This window comes from Leuciscus leuciscus (assembly GCF_965113295.1).
Source record: "Leuciscus leuciscus genome assembly, chromosome: 8".
Classification (NCBI taxonomy): domain Eukaryota; kingdom Metazoa; phylum Chordata; class Actinopteri; order Cypriniformes; family Leuciscidae; genus Leuciscus; species Leuciscus leuciscus.
This window is the reverse complement of record NC_138732.1, coordinates 39,495,869-39,521,490: the sequence shown is the minus strand read 5'-3', so window position 1 is coordinate 39,521,490 and position 25,622 is coordinate 39,495,869. Positions and strand designations below refer to the sequence as shown.

The 25,622-nt window shown below is 37.6% G+C and overlaps 1 protein-coding gene across 3 annotated transcripts in view; it reads right to left on the bottom strand.

The window, feature by feature from the left end:
* nlgn3a (neuroligin 3a) overlaps nucleotides 1-25,622 on the bottom strand; it is a 235,510-nt gene that overhangs the window by 142,021 nt on the left and 67,867 nt on the right. For 2 of the 3 annotated variants that reach the window (XM_082178302.1, XM_082178303.1), the window contains exons 3-5: nucleotides 23,601-23,660; nucleotides 9,388-9,447; nucleotides 117-266 (exon numbers count right to left, since the gene is read on the bottom strand). In XM_082178302.1, coding sequence (XP_082034428.1) covers nucleotides 117-266; nucleotides 9,388-9,447; nucleotides 23,601-23,660 — 270 coding nt within the window. The remainder of the gene's footprint in view (nucleotides 1-116; nucleotides 267-9,387; nucleotides 9,448-23,600; nucleotides 23,661-25,622) is intronic. The other variant, XM_082178304.1, reaches the window with a different exon arrangement.

Here is a 25,622-nt window from a genome sequence, read left to right as displayed (position 1 = left end):
TAGTTTTAATAGTTAAACCAAGACATTAGCAAACATATGCAAAAAATGTAGTTCTCTATACTATTTTTCCAATATGGCTGCTCCTGGAAAGTCATATAACAACGAAAAGTGCTTACCTAGTACGCCGACTCGAAAGTTGAGCGTAATAACGATGACGTTCCCGTAACTGGCCAGCACGCTTCCGTCAATCATGTTCCCGGTGCCCTCCATGTACGATCCGCCGTGAATGTACACCATCACAGGTTTGGCTCCAGTATCTCGTATGTCTGCAAGAGTGGCCACCATTAAACTCTCACTCCCCCACTGGCCCGATTCAACACAGCAATGCGTCTCACAGTCCTCCCAGATACCAGCCACCAGCTCGATTACAGTCTGAGATGCATCTCATATCAGCCGAGTCATTTGTCTCTCGTAATGAACAGTATGCGCAAAACAGATATGAACAGATGAAGCCATATGGAAGGTCAGAACCTAACTGGCTATTGCAGGCGGCTCTAACACGCTTTAGTGGCCTAAATGATGAGCTCATCGCAAATTTAATGGCCTTGTTAGACTTCACTGCTGTGGCACACAGACACCGAAGGGTTTAAAACGGGCAGGGGTATTTTAGTTCAGCCAAAAATTAAAATGATTGTTCTGAGCAATATTTTGCTTCCGTGAAATGCATAATCATCTTAAGCAAAAGTGAATGTTGTTTTACACTGCCAAGCTCCAAAAGCACCACAAAAGGAGTCCGTACATACATACTGTAAGCACTATATTCCAAGTGTTCTGAGGCCAGAACCAAATGTATGTCATTTTTCACTGAAAATCTTCCCCTCCACTGGAATTCAGTTCAAATTTGGTGCAACTGGACAGGTTTGGCATCATTGACACCAAATGCTATTGGTTCTCTTATAACGTGACCTCTAAAGTTTCTTACATTTTGAAACTAAATTAACATGACTGCATGACTTCAGAAGACATAGAATATAGTTGTAGGAGTTCATTTTTGAAGCTTGACGGTACACTGTAAAAAATGGTCGTAATTTTAACAGTAAAAATGTAATGGAACAGTATATACCCTAACTATGGTAAAAAAAAACTGTAATAGATCTCACGAGACATTTATATTTTTACAGTAAATTACTGTTAAATTTACAGATTTCGAAAGGACACAAAAAAAAAAAAAAAATTTACTGTAGCATTTACCATACATTACCGTAAAAAAATACCGTATTTTGTTTTGTTCTATTTTAGGTTTTATGACATAAAAAAAAAAATTATGGTAAAAAACTGCCAGCTGTGGTTCCAAGTGTTTTACTGTAAAAATATGTTAGTAATATAGTAGGTTTTACGGCATTAAACTTCAGTTTAAGGAAAAAACAAATAAATGAATATACTGAGAGTAGTGGTTGCCAGTACTTAACCATAAAAATAATGGTATTACAAACCAATTTGGTTATTGAGAATTAACAGAGGTTTAGATGTTGATGTTTTATTGAAAATAATAAAGTTTGATGTATATATCAACATTCACTTTTGTTATATGGGAAACAGAAGCTCGGACAATCTATTGCAACATCTCCTTTTGTGTTTCTCGAAAGAAAGACTAATACAGGTTTAGAAGTACACGAGGAAGAATAAAAGATGTTTTCAATTTGGGCCAAACTAATCATTTAATTGAAATCACAACGTTTCTTATTTTTTTTTATTTTTTTTTTATAGACATTTAACAATCAATCATTATCAGTTCATTTTTTTTATGACATAATATAAAAGAGAACACAAGCAGAGAAAATGGTCTCTCTACAGAGATGAAAGAGACACAAGCCCTGCTGGGCTCAAAATGCTGTATTGTATTGAAGGTTGCCATGGATACGGCAGATCAAAATTCAGAATCTTTGAGAAAGCCTAATCGCAAACACCACTCAGTGCATTTGCCCCCGTTCGCATTCAAGCCCTCCTATTAAATATGCGCTTATTTGCATGTATGTGGTCACAGCAAATTATGACTTGCTATTTTGTGCAAAAAAACAATGTTATTTGCAATAACTGTGCCGCTGTCTGCTTAACGTCTCCTTTACACGGTAAGAACGCATTCACACGTTACGCGCCTGATCTGATGGAACAAGCGAGAACTGATTTGTATAGAATTTTTCCATTTCAGATCCGCCAGCTGAAACATTTATGGTTACGTTTAAAGATTTATCTGGTATCTGATAGAAGTATGATAAGACACTGCTTTGAAATGACAATTCTCTGTTGACACTTATCGTACGGAAGAAAGACAATGTATGGAGTGAGAGAGAGAGAGAGAGAGAGAGAGAGAGAGAGAGAGAAAGAAAGAAAGAAAATGCACAAGATTTCCTGCACAAGGGATGCACAGGATGAGATATAGAATGAACAGATCAATTAGAAAGACAATACAAAGATAAGTCATGTCAATGTTATCAGTAACCTCTTTTGTTGATTCACATCATGTTGGTATAAAACATTATACTCTGCTAACTGATCTCTTCTCAAGCAAATATTCATATATAATGTTAAAATCAAAATCAAGCTAGTCCTTCAAAAGTCACATCCTGAGGAAAAAGAGGAGACATATTGATTAAAATGCATCATAAAGACATTTCACAAAAACATAATTTGAATGAACAGGACATAAATGACCTTAAACATGAGGGAATAAAACTATAGGACATTAAACTGAAATGTCAACTTCATGAATGCACAATAATGGTTGATATGTTCTTTGACATGAAAACATGACTCATTTGCTATGACACACACACACACACACACACACACACACACACAAACCAATGCGTATGTTTCATCTTTGCATGCATCCTATTCCTTTATATAACATCCATCAATCATCTCCAAGTGAACTAAGGAAGGCGAAGGCCCCTGCTTCCTTAAAAATGAAACAACACTTAACACCCCTGAGTTGAACAACCTTCTTCGCAAAGTCTTCAGCATCTCCATCAGAGTTGTGATTAGGGTGTTAAAACATTGTGGATGTCAGAGCTGTAGAGCTCAGGAGGAGGAGGACGCGTCAAGCTATCTGTGAACCTCTCAAAATTCTCCACGGGCCACCTCTCAACGGCCTGTCACTCTAGAGGAACTGGACAGCGTGAGCACTGATAAGTGGCCCGGACTTGCACTGACGCTGTAAAACATGGAAACTGTCAAAGATTCTCATTGTGAGCATTGTATGAGCTCCCGAGCCAAGGTTTCGACTTTAGACCCCACCGCTGACCTCATCACGGATAACATAAATGTTGGAGATCGACATTTCCTGGTCAAACTGAATATTTCTGAAGCTATTATGGATCGGACTCTGCAGGAAAATACATAATACATGCAACATGCAGCCTTTATACACTGTCTACAGCAACCTACAGTAGTTACAATTATATATAGATATGTGTGTGTATAACTCTAAATATATACACTAGAGTTATAACTCTTACAGTATATCTCTAACATATAGCCTAGAGTGGTGTGGGGTGGGGGTAAATTAAGCGTGAACTGCTGTGATGTTACAATCATGTTGCATTGTGGTCTATGGATCTGCCTATGCATCTACCATGCACTTGACGAAGTTGAACGCACTTCAAAATGGCGGCTGGGATTCCCCTTAAGGGAAAGTTAAACACAGCCATAGACACACTACATCCTGAATGCTGGAAATATCATGTGACCTACGACATCAGACAGGCGGCTTTCACTGGCAGAATGTCATTCGGGTACTATTTTACAAAAACAGCATACTACTTATTTCACACAGTGTTTTTGGCATACTGTATTGTAAGAGAGTTGGCATAATGGGATGTAGGGATACGGCATAACTGCGGTACTAGCACCACTTTTAATCGATTTTTTTAAATTACAAGTTGTAATGACACACATAGGCCTATGTGAAATGCAAAAGGTGTGCATGTGCCAATTTGTAGACTTAGACATCAATGGCTCAACCTTAATCCAGATGGGGACGAGTGACCTTTGAGGAAGGTGAGTTCTTGAGGCTGGGCTGTGGTGTATGTGCATTATATATAATGGTACTAACACAGAGACAGGGGGTTTGATGTGCTCTTTGAAGCCCACCCCAGGCAGTGAATGAGGAGGAGAGAGAGAGAGAGGGGGAGAGAGAGAGAGGGAGGGAGGGAGAGAGAGAGAGGGCAGTTTCTTCTGAAACCCAATGCTTCACCATGCAGACTCCTCATCAGACACCTCACACGCTACTAACCAATAGCACTACTGCATACACTCACACCCCTCAAGATGAAAAACTCGAATTTGAGACAATTTCCTGAGACTGATGTAAAGGAAAATGGACTTTACAAATGTGAGTGCTTTTGTCCATGCAAAACCCGCCACCACACTGCTAGGGTGTCTAGGTTGCTTAATAGCCCAAAGAGTTCACCCTCCAGACTCTATGTTGCTTTGGTTTCAACAAGACGAAGTGTGCATCCCTCCATCAGTGTGAAGGCCTGTTCTCACCAACACAAATGTTCGGCACAAAAAGGCACTCTGATTTTCACAAGCGATTTGTCTGGTTTGACCAAAAACGGCGGACAGACTGAATGAAAAGGGAATTTCACTCTCTGACAGTAGGTGGCGCTTATTCATTATCCATTTCAGTCGTACCCAACTCTTGGTGATGCAATGGGTCATCTCTTGTCATACGAGAGACTGTCCATGAATTTTCTTGCCTATGTATATACTGTATATATATATATATATATATATTTTTTTTTTTCTGGGGTAGATCGCAAGGTCTTTGCCCAACCCTTCCTGTTACCTATCTTGGGACTCACACACACCTATGGACAAGTTAGCATCTCCAGTTCACCTATACTGCATGTTTTTTTTTTTTTATGGGGGAAACCAGAGCACCCGGAGGAAACCCATGCAGACATAAAGCCACTGAGCCATAACAGCACTACACGACTTCTGACGCTTGTCAGAGACAATATAAGAAGTGCAACAGTATTTACACATTTTCAGTTTACTGTATTCAGTATGGCAGTGGTCGGCAACCTTGAAATATGGAGGGATAATCATATAAAATCACATTGTATTTTTTTTTATTATTATTATTTGTGAGTTTTATTCATTTTTGTGAAACTATTTACATTTATTTTTGGATCTTAATCTATTTATTTGTGAATTTGATAATTTTTTGTGAATCTCTTTACATTTATTTGTGAATCTCAATCATAATCAATCAATCAATCAATCAATCAATCAATCAATCAATTTATTTGAGATAATTCAACAATTCCAACCCCATAAAGTGAATATTCCTCCCCAATGTTGGCACACGTGCCATAGGTTGCCGATCCCTGCACTCTGGTGTTTATCAAACAATACCAAATACATAAGTACAGAGACAACAGAGCTGGTTCCGGATTCTTCCTCTGCTATTCACTGTAGTTTTAGGTAACAGAAGCAGCTCTGAGCAAAGGAACAAAGGCGCAAATCTTATTGGTTGGCCAGTTTAATTTGCAGTACAATGGTAAAGAGATTAGAACAACTCACATTAAAAAAATCACATTGGCGGTGTGCAAATGTTCATATTGGCCTGAACAAAATATTTATTATTCTTTTTTTTTTTAAAATTTAACAAATGTATTGTAAGTTCATCGTAAGTTCAATCTCTTGGAAAACGGATAGCACACCTCTCCAAAACAAGTTGTGTAATTTGAGGTCAGTCATGTCTTTGCCACAAACTGTGCAGGACAAGTTATACATCAAAGTTTAAGACTGCGGATAGGAGTTAGTTCAACTTACTAGCCAACAACGCAACATATGCACTACGTCTGCAGTCTGTTCCTTCAACTACTGGCACAACATTATACAAACAGGCATACATCCAGTTTGGACCATTGTTTATTTAACCCATCCTGTGTGACAGTGGGTACTGAACTCTGTGAAATCCATCCTAACACCCCAGCGGGTGGAGCTGGCCTGGCCACTGGCACCATCAGAAGATGGCTGGTGTCTAGAGGAGTTAAGTGCTCTTTTGCCCAATTAGAGCACATGGAAAAGCAAGCCAATGCAATGGCAATGTGCATCTATTTGTCAGCGGTGGGAAGTCTATGACAGCAGACACATGAGACAAGGTATATCTTCCTGTGGGCCATGGACAATTTATTACTACTGCCATATTCTGCATTAATCATCAGTTCCATGTGCCTACATATACACCTACAAAATGTACAATAACAGAGTGGTAGGAGGTGTTGTATAGCTTTGCTTAGCAGCACCTGAGGTTGTCTTAATTGCCAGAGATGTTCTACAGAATGAGAGGCACTGCAATATGTTTGACCAAAGCTTGATGACTGAAATAAGGACCACCAGCTGAGAAATGATGCCAACAGCTTGCTAGTTACATTATGTCATATGAGCCCAGTCTATTTCAGTGCTAAAGACAGACATCTGGGCTGAATCCAAAGTCATATTGAATCCATCAGAGACAGTAAATCAGATTAGGATTGCTGCATCCCAAATCAAACACATCAAATTGCTTGGCAAGTTGCTTGTGTACAGTTTCAGGAGGAATTTCGGAAGTATACGCCCAAGCACACTTTTACCTATAGAAAGGTATGTGCATTTATCATGTTAACAAGGTGTTATTTTATGACACAGATGTCCCAATACTAATGTATTGACTTCCTAGCTCGCATTCCTTAATTTGAGCCTAAAGGCTCCTTCGTGACCTGGCGAAGGGTTAAGTGTGTGGTGATGCCGTCTAGAAATGTTTGCCAAGGAAGCATGGCCTAGATTCACAATGATACTATGTAGCCAGAGACGAGTAGAGGTTGTAAGGTGAACAATGTGTCATGATCACTACTACTATAATTCACAAATATGCAGTGGCAGCTCAACTGTAGATTCTGTGTCCGAGAATTGTTGCTTTGACTTGCACGCCTTGTTAGACAAATGGGGCATACTGATATATAGTTGGCTCAAGTGGAATATCATTCACGCGCTGTTCAAGTGTCAACACTCATTTGTAGCTCTCTTACATTTGATATCTTCAGTGGAGATCACAAAGAAATGCTTTAACAAGGAACTATTCACCAACCACAACCTTCCAATCTAGGGCAACGCATTCAGCTCATTTGCCACTTTTGCCTGCTTTGTATTCTTGTTTTATTTTAATGTTATGGCATGCTTCACAAGCCATGTTCCCTATTGTCACAGTTGACGCCATATCCCTGGGCCATTCAGAGTCAAGGAAAAACAGGCAGGCCATTGATGCAAGGTAATTGGCACCTCATGCAAAAACATGCCCTGGGCTAGAACACGGACACCTCAGTGGACTACATCTCAATCCAGAGCTGGATCCACATCCCACTGGGACTGCTTCGGCCATAAACCCAACCTCCAGACCAAGCGGAAAAGCCTCTGTAAGGACATGCTGCTTGACTGCTGGAGCCTAGTTAATTTTTCATGGAGAGCAGCCACATTTGCACAAGTCAGAAATTGGATTGTCTGAACCAGCCAATTGCAAAGGTAATGCAACCGGCTTGGGATTGGAAGTCCAGATCCTCCCGAGGGAAGCTCCTCTACATGTGGACGTGTGCATTACAAGGCCTCTGCCTCTACTGGTATTGAAGAAAGCATATCGATTAACACTGCTGTTAATACCCCTGACTGAGTCGCTTCAAACGTGACTTGCTTCAGTTTCCATTTCAGCCTTAGACACTGCTGTAAAGTACAACAGTAGAATGGCAAATATGAAGCCATCTCGCCTGCAAACACAGTAAATGTGGCCAGCCAGACACAAACTGAGAGCAGCACTTGGTCTAAACCAACAAAGGCACAGTAGGGGCGTACAGCAAGACCATAACTCCAGCACTGAACATGTCCCTCACCTATAAAATCTATTGTCAGTTTAGGAGCATAAAGGAACAACAATAACAGGATTTGAGATAGGTTCTGGGGTTTAAGCCTTTTGCAGTAACCGGGGAAGAATACTTTCCCTATTCTAATCTCGCCAGATATCCACCCTGAGCCCAGAATATCCCAAGATAAATGTTGAAACTGAACAATGCTCTTGCTGATTGGCAACTTCTCTTGCGCGCATGCTTTCCCCCCTCCGTGGCTAATCCTCTTACCACAACTTGTCAGCCTCTCTCTCCTCATCTAAATCCATTCGGCTGTTTTAAAAACTGTGTTGTGATACACATGCTTGCCTCATATCTGCCTCCATGTTGCTGAACACAGACAGTGTGAGAAAACCTTGCATGCTATACACGGGAGCCAAACGTTGAGACTATAACGAAAAGATTTCGATTACCACTTCATGAAAATATGTATTTGCACTATGCAATGGCCTTGAACTGCTATACAGTAGTTATTACATGACTAGATGACACTCAAAGGAACGAGGCGTCAAGCATCAGCGGTACAGCCGGCTTTATGTTGCACGCAGGTCAAGCACTGTAACAAGGTTCAACCAATTTAAACGTGGACATCATCTGCTACAGACCTTTCGGAAACGGATCCTGTGTCTCTAACTATAAAGTGCGAAGGCATAACATATTCTATGTAAATAAATAAATGGTAAAATCACTCTTTCATGATGCAATGTAAAATGTTTCTCATATGGAGGTCATAACAATGGGTGACGTTTGTGTTGATCAGTTTGCATTGTGTTAAGTCTGCGTTCAATCGCTCAATACAATTTTGATACAAAATAATCAGAGACTTGGCAACATGGACAGGTTGCGTAGCATGCCGTTATCCTTGAAAGGTATGGACAGAACTATGCAAGGTGCAAGCCAACATGACCCAAGATTCCTTGTGACGAGGATAAAAATGTTTGGTGCTGACCTAAAAGTGTGTTGTGCTGTGAGCTACTGACACAACTGACCTCATTCAAATGTTTGGTATTTATACGCATCGTAAATCGTATATGTAAAGACATTTAGAAACCAAACTCAATAATTTAGCATATTGTTGGGTTTATGTTGTTAATGAGATTTCCATATCTGATTTTAAGGATATTCTTGTGACTTTCGTATGATAAATCATTATGTTAAGTTGTGAAGAAAAACCAGTTGAGAATCACTGCACTAATCAACACAATTATGAGTCTGTAGCCTCTGATATACAACAGATGAAAGAAGAAGAAAAAACAAAACACGAAGCCAAGCTGAACCTACGCAATTCACGCTACCTCTCAAAAATCTCCCTGACATGCTAAGTATTGATGTCTTCAAAACACAGTCATCCTCCACAGCCACACAAAGGACTTCGATGACTCTTTAGACCATGAGAGAAGATAAAAAGGTGCAAGAGGGAGGGCTGCATTCAAAGTACAGAAAACAGAAGCTAAAAAAAAAAGATCCAAGACATGCAATTGTCTTTTGTCACCAAAGAGAATACCTTCATCTTCATCACCGTCGTTATCGGATAAATCCTCGCCCTGTTTTTTGGAATGGGTTCCTGTTAGTAAAGCGGGGAAAATACAGAGAAGCACAGGAAAATTCAAAATAGTATGATCATCAAGACAAGAAAAATGGACAAAAAAAGCTTAACAAAGAGCTGCCACATGTGATCAAGATTAGACAGTATTCATTGACTTACAGTAACTGACCAATAGCTAACACAAATCACTTAAATGTACAAACATGATTGCTTAATACTGTATGCAGAATCACGTTCACATAATGTGCATCTATTAGAACACAACCCTAATAAGAGGTTAGAATTTTGATGTACTGTAAATTTGGCTAAATGTCTAAAAAACATGACAGATTATTCAATAGCAGGGCATTAAAATAAACGATCGGTTGTGTTCCACCCTCTTATTAAGTCTGTTCGAAATATTACAAATCATATATACAGTTTTTTTTTTCAAACAAAGTAGTAGTACAATACAATGAGTGCTGCAGTTTCATTCAAATAAATGACATACTTTTCAGAGGGTCAAGAGCTTAACACACTATTCATAAAAGCATTAAAAAGCATTAACACGACAAGCCACAATTTGTAATGATAGAGTAAACTTCATTATTCTTCGACCATTTTAAAATGCCTTAATATAGATTTGACTCTGCTTTTCAAAGCGTAATCATTTCATCATTAGTGTTCATTTCAAGTGAACGCTAAAACACAGATGCAACTAATCACATCACCACAATGTCTTCATCAGTGTTTGTACAGATCCAGTTGGATAAATCAGCACATTCGTTGATCTGCATGTTTAGCTACAGTATTATCAAAAACCCTATCCCTAAAATCTGTCGGGTCAGTTTGGAAAGCTGTTCCAGGAACTTGTCCTACTTGGCAAAATCCTGGTCACCCAATGATTCATGTCTTAAATCAGTTGGAAAGGATCAGAGAAGGGAGGTCAATCTTTTTATGCATGCTGTTCTTTTAAGAAGTGCAAAGTTTTAGCAGTACAAACACATGTTTAAAGTGCATGGAAAGACCTGTCTCGTGTGTCTGTTGTAGCACTAGGTGTGTGGCGTTACACTGTTAGGTTGAGTTGAATGAATGCATTGTTTGAGAGAGGTGGCAGCTGTGATACCCGAGGCGAGAAAGCTCTGTCACTTCAAATGTCCTTTGTAGTGCGTCTGGATTTAATGGCATTGTGTTGCAGTTCCCATAAACTATATTATTTTTCATTGAGAGTATTCACAGACCAAACGATCCTGCGTTAATATGTGGCTGACGTTAAACCCGCGTCAGCGAAAATCTAATTTTGAAATACAAATGCAAAATCCCTGGATTTATCGACCATCAATAACATCAATGAATGAAAACCGTGCTTTATGGAAGTTTGTTTTACGCCACAGAAAAAACTTTCCGAACTGCGTGATATAAATTCGAAATTGCATGTTATAAAGTCAGAATTGCAAGTTTATTTCTCGTAATTGTGAGTGTACATATCTCCCAATTCTGACTTTATAACACACAATTCTGACTTTATATCTCACAATTCTGATGCTACGATGGTGACGATTGTACTTTTGATAAATGTTCTGGAATCATATTTTAATGTTTTATCAAACACTTTACAATAAGGTTAACATTAGTTAACTACATTAGATAACATGAACTAACACTGAAAAATACTTCTAAAGCATGTATTCATCTTAGTTTGTTAATTTTAACATTTACTTATACAATACTAACATTTAAAATTGTATTTGTTAATGGAATTGAGTATTTTTATTGACTAATGTTTACAAATCTGTAACAAAATGTATAATTACGATTACTTAATGCATAACTAATGCAAATTTATTTGACCATACCCTTAGATTTTATGAACAACTAATCAGTGACTACACAGATTTGAGTCTCACAAAACTTCATGTTGAGTTGAACTGAAAACATTGAATTGATAACTGAGCAAGTTACTCACTAGATGATTTAAACATGAGTTTGATTTTTGGGTCTTTTTGACCATTTGTTCATCATTAATTTGTTCATAATGACCCAGACTACCTTATTCGCTTTGACATTGCACTGCATTTACTTTTCATTTAGTTTTCTTGCAGCACCACCATTGTAGTACAGTATTTCATTCGTATTGTCATTAAAACGTTTTAAGAACCGTTGACAGAAATGAATGCCATGTGAATAATTAGTTTAAAATGGTTCTGAATAAGATTCCCAGCTTTATTCAGCGCTTTTCATCACATTGATATTAACCTCAGCGGACGGCAGCCCATCTGGTCCAGCGTCTCCACACACTTCAGCTTTTACAGTGAGCTAATACAGCCTCTTTGACCTATGCGTCAGTGTAAAAGCTCACTGAATGTAAAGTGCATCCCATTCTGAAGAGCAGGAGAAGTGGGTCAGAGTGACAATGGATTGAGCCCAGATTTACATATCGGAAAGGTCACAATGTGGCGAGGGACCTATTGGCGAAATGTTGATTTCTAACAATCCAAGATGGTTTTCACTTTACTGTCTGTCTCAAATCCTCCCTGTGTGGCTTCTCTATTCAACAATCCCTCTCATTCCTCTGCGTTTCTCGTAATATTTGATCTTTTGTTACTTCTGGAAAAGAATTTCAATGTGAAGTATGCAGAGGAATAGTAAAGACTCCCTGTGGTGAAAATCAAGCGTTTAATGTTGTCTATGTGGTGTTTTTAATATGCAAATGTAATGTGCAAATTCATCAGTCTGAGTATTTTCTTCTTAAACTGCAGTGAACCAAAGAGTCTCAAAAACGCCCGTTTCCTGCCGTCACAATCATGTGACCAATCCCGGCATGAGGGGGCGGGGCTTTTCTCCACGGACTTCTATGATGTTCAAAGCGTTTCTAATGATGCCGACTCTGAGATGGCGAACGGGAACATCGCCTGAAACACGTGATGTCACAAGCGGTGATGAAGCAGGCGAGAGCATAAATGTAAAACTTTATCATAAAGCAGCAGAATTTGTAATGAGTGCGATATTTGGTGGTTATGATCGCTACTGAGGATGGAGATCATTGAATGAAGACTTGAATTTGAGTTTATAATCCAACACAATCGTATGATTTTGAAGATTTGAATTACAGAGCAAGAATTAAATGAATTACTTTAAATGAATTATTTGAAGGTGCAGTTGTAGTATATTTGATGGTCATTTTCTTGAGTCACAGCATATTCAGGAAATGTGTCCCACGGCAAACAAAACAATGATCATTTTAACATGTTTGTTAAGTTGTTCTTACTGTATGTAAATAATGTATGTTTTAAATGCTGTCAATGTGTCAATATCATATTTGTTTGTGTCTATGCAAACTTATGTAAATGTACTAGGGCTGTGCAATGATTAATCTCGATTAATCGCAACCAAAATAAAAGTTTGTGTTCACATAATATATGTGTGTGTACTGTGTAATTGTTTTGTTTATATCAATACACACATGCATGTTTATATTTGAGAAATATTTTCATGTATATACTGTATATATACTGTATATATCACGATTAATCGTTTCAAAGCCCTAAAATGTACGAATACTCATGAATACTCATGAACTCGAGTTGATACAACACATAACTGGCAGATACAATCATCTCTCCTTCTTTTCCAGATCCAGGAACACCTGATTAAATGTATAAATATAGCATAATCAATATTTAATATATTTTTTTGTAAAAATTCACAAGCATGACTCATTTTACCTGCAACAATATCAAGGCATTTTGAGAAACTAGTTTTACTTTCTAAAATATCGATGCCTTTTGTGTAAGTCTATTGACGCCGCAGATTTCACAGTAAACAGAAGCTGAAGGCACTTTTGCTGTTTGTCTAGTAACCTGCAAAAGGATCAGACACCTTCAGAGTGTGAACACATTGTTATTTTCTATTATTGCCATAACCTCATCTTTTCATCTAAAGCAATCCGCAAATAACACTGACTATAGTCTCCACTCGTGGATGACAGCACAAAGGAAAGTCGTCTCTGAGGACTTACGAAATTGTGTACAATAAAACCAGGAACATGTTATTAAGGAAGTGACTAGGGCCAATTTCGACTTGATGTCGACTTTAAAGGTTAAGGAGACTATAATCCTAGAGAAAGGACAGCCGAAAATTTCCACCAGGGCATTAGTAGCCCAGAGGACTTTTATATCACAAGCCTTTTGTTTTTATTACAAGTGCTGGATAAATAGAGGACTGCATTATGAGCTGTCCTTGCCGTTAACCGAACAATAACCAAGAGTGACTGCGAAGAGCGCTTATGAAAGAGAAAATTTTTTATAAAAATAAAACGGTGCACGGAAATTGATGATTACATTAAAATCAGCAGTTTCAGAACTTTATTGATAACATACATGCTGATTTTGGAGTGGATGAAATGAGCAAGCGATGTATAGATCACGAAAACGGCTCCAACCCGACCTTGGAGGAATAACCGGCCCTTTATAGAAGGACTAAGAACAAAGACACTGCGCTCTGAACAGGCAGATACACTGGGCCAGCGAGCAGTGTGGGATCCCAGGGAAAACTTCCTGGATAAGCTGTGTCTTGCATTTCAAGTGTCAGTGAATGAAGAGTTCGCTCACGCCAGGCCTATGGGCTGCCGCACATTTAAAAGAGCTGCTCCATATCAAGCGGAGGGGACATCCGCTTCCCTTGTGCCTTTCTTCCCTAACTTCCGCCCACCCCTTTTCTCCGTTTATGCCTCTGCTGTTTGCCATGCAATTTCTCTAGCCTGCGGCTACACGCGCACACATCTCAAACCTCGGGAAAGTCGAGCGATCCAAAAGCCATTTCCATGCCATTTTATTGTCTGTCACCGCTCAGTCGGAGCCTGGTTCAGATTCTAATACTTAGCAGTTTCCATCACGCTGGCAGAGCGCCGGAATATGACGACTTGTCCAATTCGTCTTTCTCGTGGGAAAAAAAACCCTCTGAATGGTGTGTAAAAACGTTCCCGTCTCTCAAACAATTAGACCGCACCAAAGCAGGAATTCTCTCTTGATAAATGACATTTAAAACAGAAATATCTCCCTGAGTGATTTCATCATGCATGCGTGTTTCATAGGAAATCTGTAGCCAACGTCGGAATATTATGTTAATAGAAGCAAATAATCATAATTGACCATGTACTTGGGGAATGGCATTAATGCAATCTTTAAAAAACACCCTTTAGGCATTAAACGTTCTGTTAACAGCAGGGAGTTCTTAAACTGAATTTATAAACAGAAATAGATGCACAAAGTTTAGACTACAGAATTCATTAAAAGCGCCTCCTGCTAGCATCATATGGTATATGATTATAAAATATTCAGAGAACATATGTATAGTTTGGTCCACAATTGGTTTGGTGATAAGGTCCTATACATTAACCGCAATAGCATAACAACGAAACACCTTTACAGCCATTAATCATGGTTAATGTTAATTTCTACTTATGCTAATACATTTTAACATTGCAAGTTGTATAAATTAGCATTCGTTCTGCAGGGCGTATTTGATCTGAACCCAAGCTACGATTAAGAAGCTAAAGTTCAGCTAAACGTTTAATTCTCTCCCACATTAAAATATATCAAGTATAATTAAAATATACGACCATACATAAATATTGATAGCTTTAACGACCAAGTATATAAATAACATTAATTTGGTACTATAAGCATGTTATTACAGTATAGTCAAAGAAAGGCTGGAAAAGAAATGGAAATCAATAAAATGTTAAAAAGTCATAGAGATTACATGGGAAATTCAAGTGTGAATAAATGTGTTTCGTCTTATTTGAACATATTATCTACTAGACATTGCTCTGCATGTGCAGCCTCTATAAAACTGTTTTGAATTATGATTATTATTTTATCCAGTAATCACAAGAGCCTGGGTCAGTAATGAAAGGTCATTGTGAATTGTTGTATAATTTAAGGGGTCCTTGTGTAAATGTATTATTAACAAACTCGAGTTAACAATGAACAATAGTATATTTATAAATCAATACTAGCCTAGATTAATAAATGCTTGCAAAAATGTTGTTCACGGTGAGTTCATGACATCTAATTCACTAATTGTTCCTTATTATATTTTTTTACATTCAACATGAAGTCATGACCCAACACAACACCAAAACATGCAAAAGTGTCCATGGCTAAACTTGTCCAGGCTGACGGATGAATGCCACACAAACTGTCCGACAGACACATTTGTGCAAAACAACATTCGATGGCTTTGATTGGATGCACCGCCTTCTTTTGGATGTTGGTGAGCCAATGTATTGTGTCATTTTGTTCCAAATTAAATGCATATTAGCATTTTATTATTGACATTTAGCGTTTTCCCCCTGCTGTCTATGTGACCCATTTTCACATGTTTCACGAAAGTAGAACCACTGCTTAAAGGTCAACATGAATCCAGATTTCACCCTGATTACTTACTTAATGTTCCTGGCCTTATTGTGAACGATTCATTATTCCAAAGAAACACAATGTTTAATCAGTTTTGCGTCACTGTCATGTTTTGATCATGTGCTGGAAATAATAAGTAAATAATATCATATTTATTATTTGATTATTTAAATCTCCAGTTTGATAGGAGAGCAGACTGCCACAGTTAAAACGGTGTTGCATTTGATCTCAAAATGATGAATGTCATTTTAAAAATGAGCAGAAATAAGTTAATGCAACCTCTTATTTACATTAAGTAAAAACAAAGCTTGGTTTATATTTTGAAATGTACTGTATTGTATTTGCTGCCACAATAACAGCCCCTTTTTTCTCTTTCTTCTTTTTATACTCACTCGCTGTGGTGGAGCGGTGATGAAATATCGTTCTTGTACTTATACTTTCCAGCAGTTCAGTAATAAAAGTGTACATCTTTCAAATGCCAAAATTTCGTCAAAAAACAGACCGAGATTTTTACGCGGGTGGTGGGAGAAAAAACACTGACATTTTATATCCGGATGTAAAATCACAAACTAACCCCTGTGAATGCTGAATATACCTTACACCCGCATGAGAAACATTTACCGTCTGAATAGGGCTTCAATCAAGCTGAGTTCACGTCACCGTCTCGTTCTGTTCACTGTGGATTATATGTGTCAAATAGACAGCTTATGGGTTTCTAAACTTCAGCTCGCCTTCAGTGGACTTTTGTTGCAATCACTCAAATTTTGTTACAACTCCTCCAACAAACCCCACAATTTATTTTGTTCCTCCCTCTCCCTCTCTCTCTCTCTCTCTCTCTCTCTCTCTCTCTCTCCCTTTCTCTCTCTCTCTCACCCTCTCTCTCTCTCTCTCTCTCTCACCCTCTCTCTCTCTCTCTCTCTCTCTCTCTCTCTCTCTCTCTCTCTCTCACCCTCTCTCTCTCTCTCTCACCCTCTCTCTCTCTCTCTCTCTCTCTCTCTCTCTCTCTCTCTCTCTCTCTCACTCTCTCTATCAAATCGCTGAACGTGCTGTTTCACTTATATGTCACATTATAGAAGTAAATGTATTTTAATGTGTTTGTGAAGAACAACACGATTGCATCCAAAATCGACAAACTCTGAAGATCAAATTATGCCAAAAATACTCTGTGAACCTGACATGACAAAGCAAAAAAAAAAAATTGCAGTGAAAATGCACTTTCATAATTTGTCAATGGATCAGTTTTGTGGGATTAGAAATAAGATTTTAAAGCGAACGAGGAATTAGGGTTTCGTCATTTGCTTTTGCTTTTGTGCATTCATCAGAAAACAGCTCTTTCTGGTAACAGATCGAAGTGTTTGTGCACTTGTGAACTTTAATGTGTTTACTAAATGTACGACCTTTTATATGTGTGTGTGTGTGAGTGTATGAGAGAGAGTGTGTGATTCAGCTTGATTGTACCTCCATTCTCTGTCACATTTCCAGCTTTTCCACCTAACATAATGTCTTGATAAAATTTTCTTTTGTAAATCCCTAGGGCAAATTGGATTGAAACAGCTCGACGGAGTGGATAGACCATCAACAGGCTCTTAGAGCACAAGCGTACTGTTGCCTGGCAACCCTTACTGATGGTTTTATGTTATGCAAATTTGACGGAATTTACATAAGATTTCATGTTGCTGCATGTTGAGACTAACAGGTTATTTTTTGGTCTGATCAAAAAATATTGCTCTCTAACAACCAAACGCCTCATTTTAGAGTTCAGAATTGTGCTTTCTAATGCAAATGTTGTGTTGCGAGTTCAAAACTTCAGCTGCTCTTACACATGAATATATTACATGCTATTACGATAATCAACGTGTAGCCTTGGGAAATCACAAACAGCCTTGGGAAATCGCAAACCCCAAATATAAACGCCCGTAGAAACCCTGATAAACAAATCAACCATTTAATACAAGAAATCATTGGCTTAATACTAAAATAGCATTCAGGTTTCTTTCTAATGCTATCAGCCATGATATTTGTAGATTCAGCAAATCTGAGTATATTAAGAAGAGGAAATAAACGAGGTAGAGTAAATGCGTTCCTGACCCATATCCAGACAGACGGCTCCTCTAGGGAGGGCTTGTTCCCGTAAGACTTTCCCTCACACCACATAGATCATTTAACCGACAGTGCAAACTCACTGCAGCCGTAGTTTCCCCCTGAACGCTGTTGTTAATAGTTCAGCAGCTGCTTCTGTGGAAAGACATTGGTTTTGATGCTTGGCTGTTATTTACATTTCTCATAACAAGATCACGGGAGACTGTGACACAGGAGTGTCGCTCTGCCGTTCTCTATTCTCTGATTCCGGAAGCTTTCCAGGGAATCTGATGCACAACACAATGCCATTATTTTTTCCAGACACCTCTTCTACAAATGTGACAGATGTTGCGTGTTATTTTGATACGTTTTGTGTAAGGTTTTACACCTTTGAATAGGATATTTTGTTTATAATCCTGAGGTGGAGACTGCAGTGTATACGTAAGCGTTTTTATTTCACATGTTGAGATCATGCATGATCAGCTGAATACCGCTCGTTTTAGCTTTATCTGGTGCATTTCTACATTGGTGGAGTTGGTAATCGTAAACATGTGCTTTTGTCTAATGCTTCATCCACACCTCTAGGTGTCAGTGTAAAGACAGCTGTCATATCAAGCAGTGCAACCTAAATAATAATGACTGTGGGCCCACTATAAAGGTTTTTACATTTCGGATATGATGTTTTTCATTTCTATGGAAGCTTGTTTCCGCCACAGAATAAAAAATCAGTGGTGCTCCTTCCCGGAAGTGTTTTTTACATTCATTTTTCCCATTGGGATTTAAAAAAAAAAAGTCTTCCTTAAAGCGATATAGGACAAGACTGTGTGTTTAACAGCTTTAATGAGGGAAATAACTACAATCCCATGAAGCATTGCGAACCACAGAATCAAATAAAAAACAATGGAGAAATATAAAACTAGTTTATTGTAAAACATTCATATATATATATATGCTGTTAAATACAATTATTTTAAGAATTAGCTGAAATAATGCGGGCTGACGGCTTCAACAGAAGCACATACCATCGATGAACAACCGCGTAGTTCATAGGGCTGACTTTAAAGGTGTTCAAGTTATCATTAAAAATCTGTTTCGCTATGGAGGAAATGGAATTGACTGTTGTTGATCTATTGTGACTCTGTATCTCACAATTTTTCTCGCAATTACAAGTTTATATCCCACAATTCGGACTATACGACAATTTGCAAGTTTATATCTAGCAATTAAATGTTATGTCTAAACTCGGGATTGTGAGAATAAAATTAAGCCACAATTACCTTTTTTTATTATTATTCTGTGGCAGAAACATGCTAATGTTCATTTCAGAGGAACGACACTTATTTCATTATAACCTTTTGTTTTAAGTGTGCTAATGCAAGTACTAAATAATGCACAAATTACTGCCATTTTTGTTATCATTTTGCTGTCATAATAACAAGCATTTGTTTAGTTTTTTCTTCTAAAAAACCTTGTTATTCAACAGTTTTTAGGTCTTGTTGAGCTTACAGTTTATCAGAAACAACTCAGTTTTATTAATGAAAACATAATAACAATATGCATAAACAATATCAAATGAATTTGTTTTCTTTAAAGGGGTGGTATAATGCCCTTTTCACAAGATGTAAAATATATCTATGATGTCCCCAGAGTGTGTGTGTGAAGTTTTAGCGCAAAATAACCCCACATATATTTTTATATTTGTGCCTGGCCCTTTAAATGCAAATGAGCTGCTGCAGAGGGCGGGGTTTCAAGAGCTCGTGTCTGTTAGCAGCTGCTGTTACCTCACAGACACACTAAAATGACAGAAACTGTTCTGCCTTTAATGTTAAACGGAGTCAGATAAGGATGGAGAGACTCAATAAGAAGTGACAACATGTAGAATGCAACAGGACGTCTCTGAATGGTTAGTTGATAAATTTATGTTGCTGATGTGGAGTTAACTATCTTCAATTAGCATATTCTGTCATGATAAATCTATAAATCGCTTGAATAGGAACTGTTGTGAGATGCACACAGAGTGACTTTCTATTGCATGTGAAAAGATGGATGCTAAAGTTTGAGCTGACTCACAAATGTACTCTTATACAACAACTTTTCCTCTTCTCAACATGGACTGCGTGTTCCCGGGGGCGGGGTTTATGTAAATTCTAGGGTTAGTGATGTCACTAACCCGAGAGGAATGTCGTGTAGTCCCAACCAGCCGTTTGTTTTAGTCCTTTTCTTTAAAAGCAAATAACTCCCTTTGCTTTGAACTTTGAGCGTTGTAACTTTGCAGATGTAACTCAAACAGCAACATTACACACTAACTAAAGTTAGAAAAGTGAAATCACACTCAACCACCCCTTTAAAAATGCAAATTGAGTGGTTAGAGAAGGTCATGGGTCTCCATATTCCAGTTTCCCCAAAATGCTTTAAAGGCATATTCAGGGTTTAATACAAGCCCCAGTGACGAGCAAGACAGCATCTATGACATTAAAATCATTTTGAAAAAGCACAACAATATATTTATGATGGAGGTTTATATTGGAAAGTGTCTTCACTGAGGATTTTATGTTATACAGACACACACGGTTTCAAAAGAATAGCCACAAAACCTAAACATCATCTGTGTTAATATTAGACTAATGCGATAAAATCACTAACACACCTGAGCAAACCTATATCCAACTTTCACACAATACACGCAAGGGTTTTAGGAAGAAAAATGACATAACTATCGTCAAAGTGCTGTTTACAGAAATAACGTCAGAAGTTCACCTAGATAGTCCGTTTTAGACAACATCTCAAAAGAGACGCATTTAGTGTGACCGGGTTGCAAAAAACACATCATTGTATGGAAGAATGAAGTGCTTTAACCAAAATGCAAGCTTCAAATGTCTGCTTTTAAATCCTCTTGTACACTTTCCCAATAGACCTCTACTGTTAATGCACTACTGTACTATTTTTGTTCGTTTGCTTGCTTATTTTAAACTGAGTTTAAATTAGTTTGTGGTTATTGATAACAAGTCACAGATGCTGCCTGTACAGCTTAAGTTGTTTTTAAACTCTGAACATTTCTCAATGAAATCCAGTGCAATTCAATGAATCACAATGAGAATGGATCCCTAAATTCAGCTGATGTCATTATTAATACTGTTTACCGAGTGCAAGTGTATACAAAGTACTGTCTGTTTGATGTTGGTATTTTCAAGGTTATAATTATTATTGCTTAATTATAGGTGATTGCTGGATCCCATTCTTAAATAACCTGGAATTCCCCTGGTGAAAAATATGTTGCTGTTACAGAAGCATTGTTTTTACCCCAATTAAAACCAATATCTATCTAACTAGATAACATTTCAGTTTTTGCGTTTAGTCCGTGTCTGTGGCTTTGAGGTCATCTATTATATGCTCCTCTAAACACATGCTACGTTTACTGGAACTATATCCTCATGGCTGTTGCTTTTAAAACAATGCATTGATTTTGCCATTGGTGCGGAGGTTTCTGTAATGACAGACTCCATATTGTGGCTGCAGGAACACTCATCATTACTCATGTCATATGATATTACAAGTTCCGACACATATCAAGCTGGATGACATCACTGACTCATATCTTACTGTATGATTCTTTGTGTTATGACATCAGTGTCACAACGCTGAATAAATTAGATGTGCTGTCTATTAAAACATGAGTTCAGCATTACGTAGATAATATATAGGTCTTTGTCAGGAAACGTTATCATTTTGAGTGTCCCCATGACTTACTACATGCATAATTAAGATTAATAAGTTATAGTAATTGATTATTTTAGAGACTGAACTCTTAGTGTGCAATGCAAAAATAAACAATGCATTAAAATGTAGTTTTTTTTTTTAAAATGTCACTAAAATATCAGCTAAATTGCATGTGACATTCATCACCATTACATTTAAATGGGTTGTATTTGTCGAATAATAATAACAACAGCAATAATAAATATAGCTGCAAACAGTGATTAGTGGGCCAAGCACACTAACTTCAAAAATGACTAATTCAAGACATTTGTAGATGATTTTAAGCAAATGGTTCAAAAATCCTAAATAAATCACTTGTAATAATATTACATTGCTTATCACTTTTGACCAATAGGTGGCGCTATCACCAAACTGACGTGGTCTGGTCAGCATAGGGTGACAATGACAAACACAAAGTTTGGAGTCAATACAGCAAAGCCTTGCAGAGGTAAATCTTTAGATTCAGTTTGGCATCACGCCATCAAATTCGTTGATGTGTTAAATGATAACGGTTTTGTCTATCAACGCGAAATCCATACGTTTTTGCCGGCATGGTCTGAAGATGATCTGAATCAAATTTTGGTGAAAATCGGACCAACGTTCTTGGACAGGGGTTTCTAAACACAAGGGGGCACTGCCCCAAAACTTTTTGAGTACCTTCAAGACATCATGCCGAACACACATTTTGTAACGATATGCCAATGCATTCGTAAAATATAGCATTTTAAGACACAAAATCTAAATGGGTGATGCCTAAAATAGGCGAAATAGGAAAGTTGGGTATCATTCAACTCGGCATGCTGCACCAAATCTAAAGACATCAGTTTTGTGATGTTTGGCAAAACTGCTCAGAAATAAGCAAAAATTTCCATTTTTATATCTCTTGACCAACAGGTGGCACTGTGCCGAATCTGTGCAGGTATCCTTAGATCATGGTTGTCATAACAAACACCAAGTTGGGTCTGATTATACTAAAATGTTGTGGAGATATATCATCATGTCCCTTTTGGCGTGCTCTTTGTTGAATTAGTTTGCAACTTCGCACATTATTCAAGAACGGTTTAACTAATAAACTTGAATTTGAACTTGAAACTTGCCGCCATGGACTTTGATCCATTGGTGGCGCTAGAGGGATTGATGTAGAGACTCCAACATTGCTGTGGTTAATGGTCAGACTGTCCTCTATCTGTGTGCCAAATTTGATAACTTTTATAACTTTTGATTCAACCCTGTTCAAACTTGCCCATTTAAATATCATATTATGAACTCTCTATGGTCAAAAAGAAGTCTTTACGTAAAAAAAGAGGACATTTTTGCTTGCAATCTTTAGTTTTTAGTAAGCAATTATATTGACCTTGTCATGCTCAACAGTCAAGAAGGAATCAAAGCATATAGTTAACATTATTGTGCTTTGATGGCTTCTTGACTGTTGAGTTGACATAATGCAAGTATATTTGGTAGAGAGCAGCAGTTTTTTTCTTTTTTTTTGCACTGATCTTGGCATTTTTTAAGTTTTTAAACGTAACAAGGTTGAACATGAACACTAAACATTTTTGAAAGAGAACTGTCAGCGGTTATTCACACTTTTGGGGGGCAAAATCAAGTGACAAAATGATTTTAACAATATTAACCTTTTCAAATGAAATGACAAAACATTTATATATAAATAAATAAAAATAATGCCACCACTTCATGTCATCTAGTATAACTGGGAGTTGTCTACATACACATTGTATAGTAATTTGAAATAACACATATTCACAAAAAAATAAAAAATAAAATAAAATAAAACTATATTAAAAGAAATATACAGACATTTTTAACACTGCTGAGCGCACAAGACTGTGTAGTTGACGGAGATATCCCTTGGGAACGAGAGAGGAAGTACCAGTCGCTCTCTTCTCTGTATTTGGCTCCAATGTTGGCTTGCTTACATACCTCCTTTTCTACATATTTTCTTGTTGGGTTTTCTGGCACATTCCTTGGATATTCTTTTGACTGTAAAATGAATAAAAGACTACAAAATAACAGAAGGCTCTGGAAGAAACGTTTGAGGAGAACATGCAACAACGTCACTCCCCCTCCCCACAAGAACAACAAAGAGAACCTGTCCAGAACGTTAGCTGGGGTGCTCTGTCTTTTGGGCAGAAAATATTCCAAAAAAGGTGGAATTGATTTGCTGCACCCTGGAACACAGGAAGCCTAGTTTCACATGCACTGCTATATAAGACCCTTTACAAGCACAGGAGAAACTGACTGAACTCTTCCTCATCACAATCCCTGCACCGCTGCATCACTCTAGGTTTTGCATGAGAAATGCATGGCTCTGTTGTACGATGCACCAAATGTGCTTTGAGAATGAGACCGAACAGATGCAGAGAATTGCTGTAAGTGTGCTCCACCACATTTAAGTCCATTTTGGTTTTATGACTTAAGTTGCGTTTTAAGTTGTAGCTTTAAATTAAACAGTAGCTCTGTTCCAAAACATAGTGTTGTCCTAGACAGCTCATGAAAAAATTCTAAGTGAAATATTAATTTTCCCCCAGTACTTGTGCACTATGCCTTATTTATGTTAGAATGTTGTCATTAGCTTAGCAACATGCTAATGTTTTACTATCTCTTTAGAAATAAGCCAATCATTGTAGCCAACCATTGCAATCATTGTATTTTAAGAGTTTTGTTTTGCTTGGGTACATAATAATAATAATAAATATAGCTGCGAGCAGCAGTTATCGGGGTTCAAGCGCTTTAAGGCCTTTAAGCACACGAGTAAAAAGGTATTATGTGTTATTTAACAAGCCTGTAACCTCTTAGATCAGAGATGGAAAGGACCATTTATGATTTTTAAAGCTTTTTAACAGTTATAGCACCACCTATGGTCCGATGTCCATAAAAGTTTGCATTCTTGTTTAGAACCATATCTTGCAATTAGAGGTCGACCGATTCATCGGTTTTGCCGATATATCAGTACCGATAGTTGATTGGTGGATCTATCGTTTATCAGCAAAAATCCACACCAATAGTTTTCCCAGGTCTTTTTTGTATTACTACAATACATATTGTTATTTTGATTAGATACTCATCAAGTGTTCTGAAAAAGAAACAAATAAAGTGAGAGACTATACATGTAATATAGGCTTACAATTATGTAATGTTAATGCTCTGGCCTTTGCAGATGTTTAAAGGTGATGTATGTTACTTTTTTTCTCTACTAATGCATAAAAATGCCATAATATGTTTGCAGATATTTAGGAAACATGCTAAGTTCACATACTTGTTTCTCTGAAAAACACTTCTACAGCCAGTTATTTTACTTATTATTTTACACGTTCTGTGTTGTCAGTTGTGTTTTGTTTTGGTCGGTGTGATCTCGCCCACTGCCAGTTCACCCAATAGTATTTCGACAGCCGTGATGCCAGTTGCAAGAAACACAACGTATTGCAGACTTGGAAACGAGCGAACAGAGATTGCAGATTCTACACAACCTAAAAAACCTTGATATCCATCTAAAAATCTCTTCAAATGAGAGCATATTAAAACGCGGATAAATCAACTCATTAACCTACAGTCTGTAAGCCTCCTTGGCTTTCATTTCCAATTGCGCTGTTTACTGTTGCGTGTACTCAAACTGGCAACCAGTGTGAGCGTCGAGGCTGAGGAGGAGGGGCGGGGGAAACAACGATCTCTGATATTTAGAATTTGGACTGCAGTACCGATTTCAACCACTAGCTGTCATTCTTACAGACAGCACCTTTAAAGATGGCCATCTTTAAGAATGACTCTTTGTATTTATATGAAATGGTAACACTTTACAATAAGATAACATTTTTAGCATTAACTAAGTTTTAATAAATGTTGTAGAAGTATTGGTCATTGTTAGTTTCGACATTTACTAATACATTTTAAATTGAGTATATATATATATTTTTTTTTATCTGTTAACCTATGCTATGAACTAAC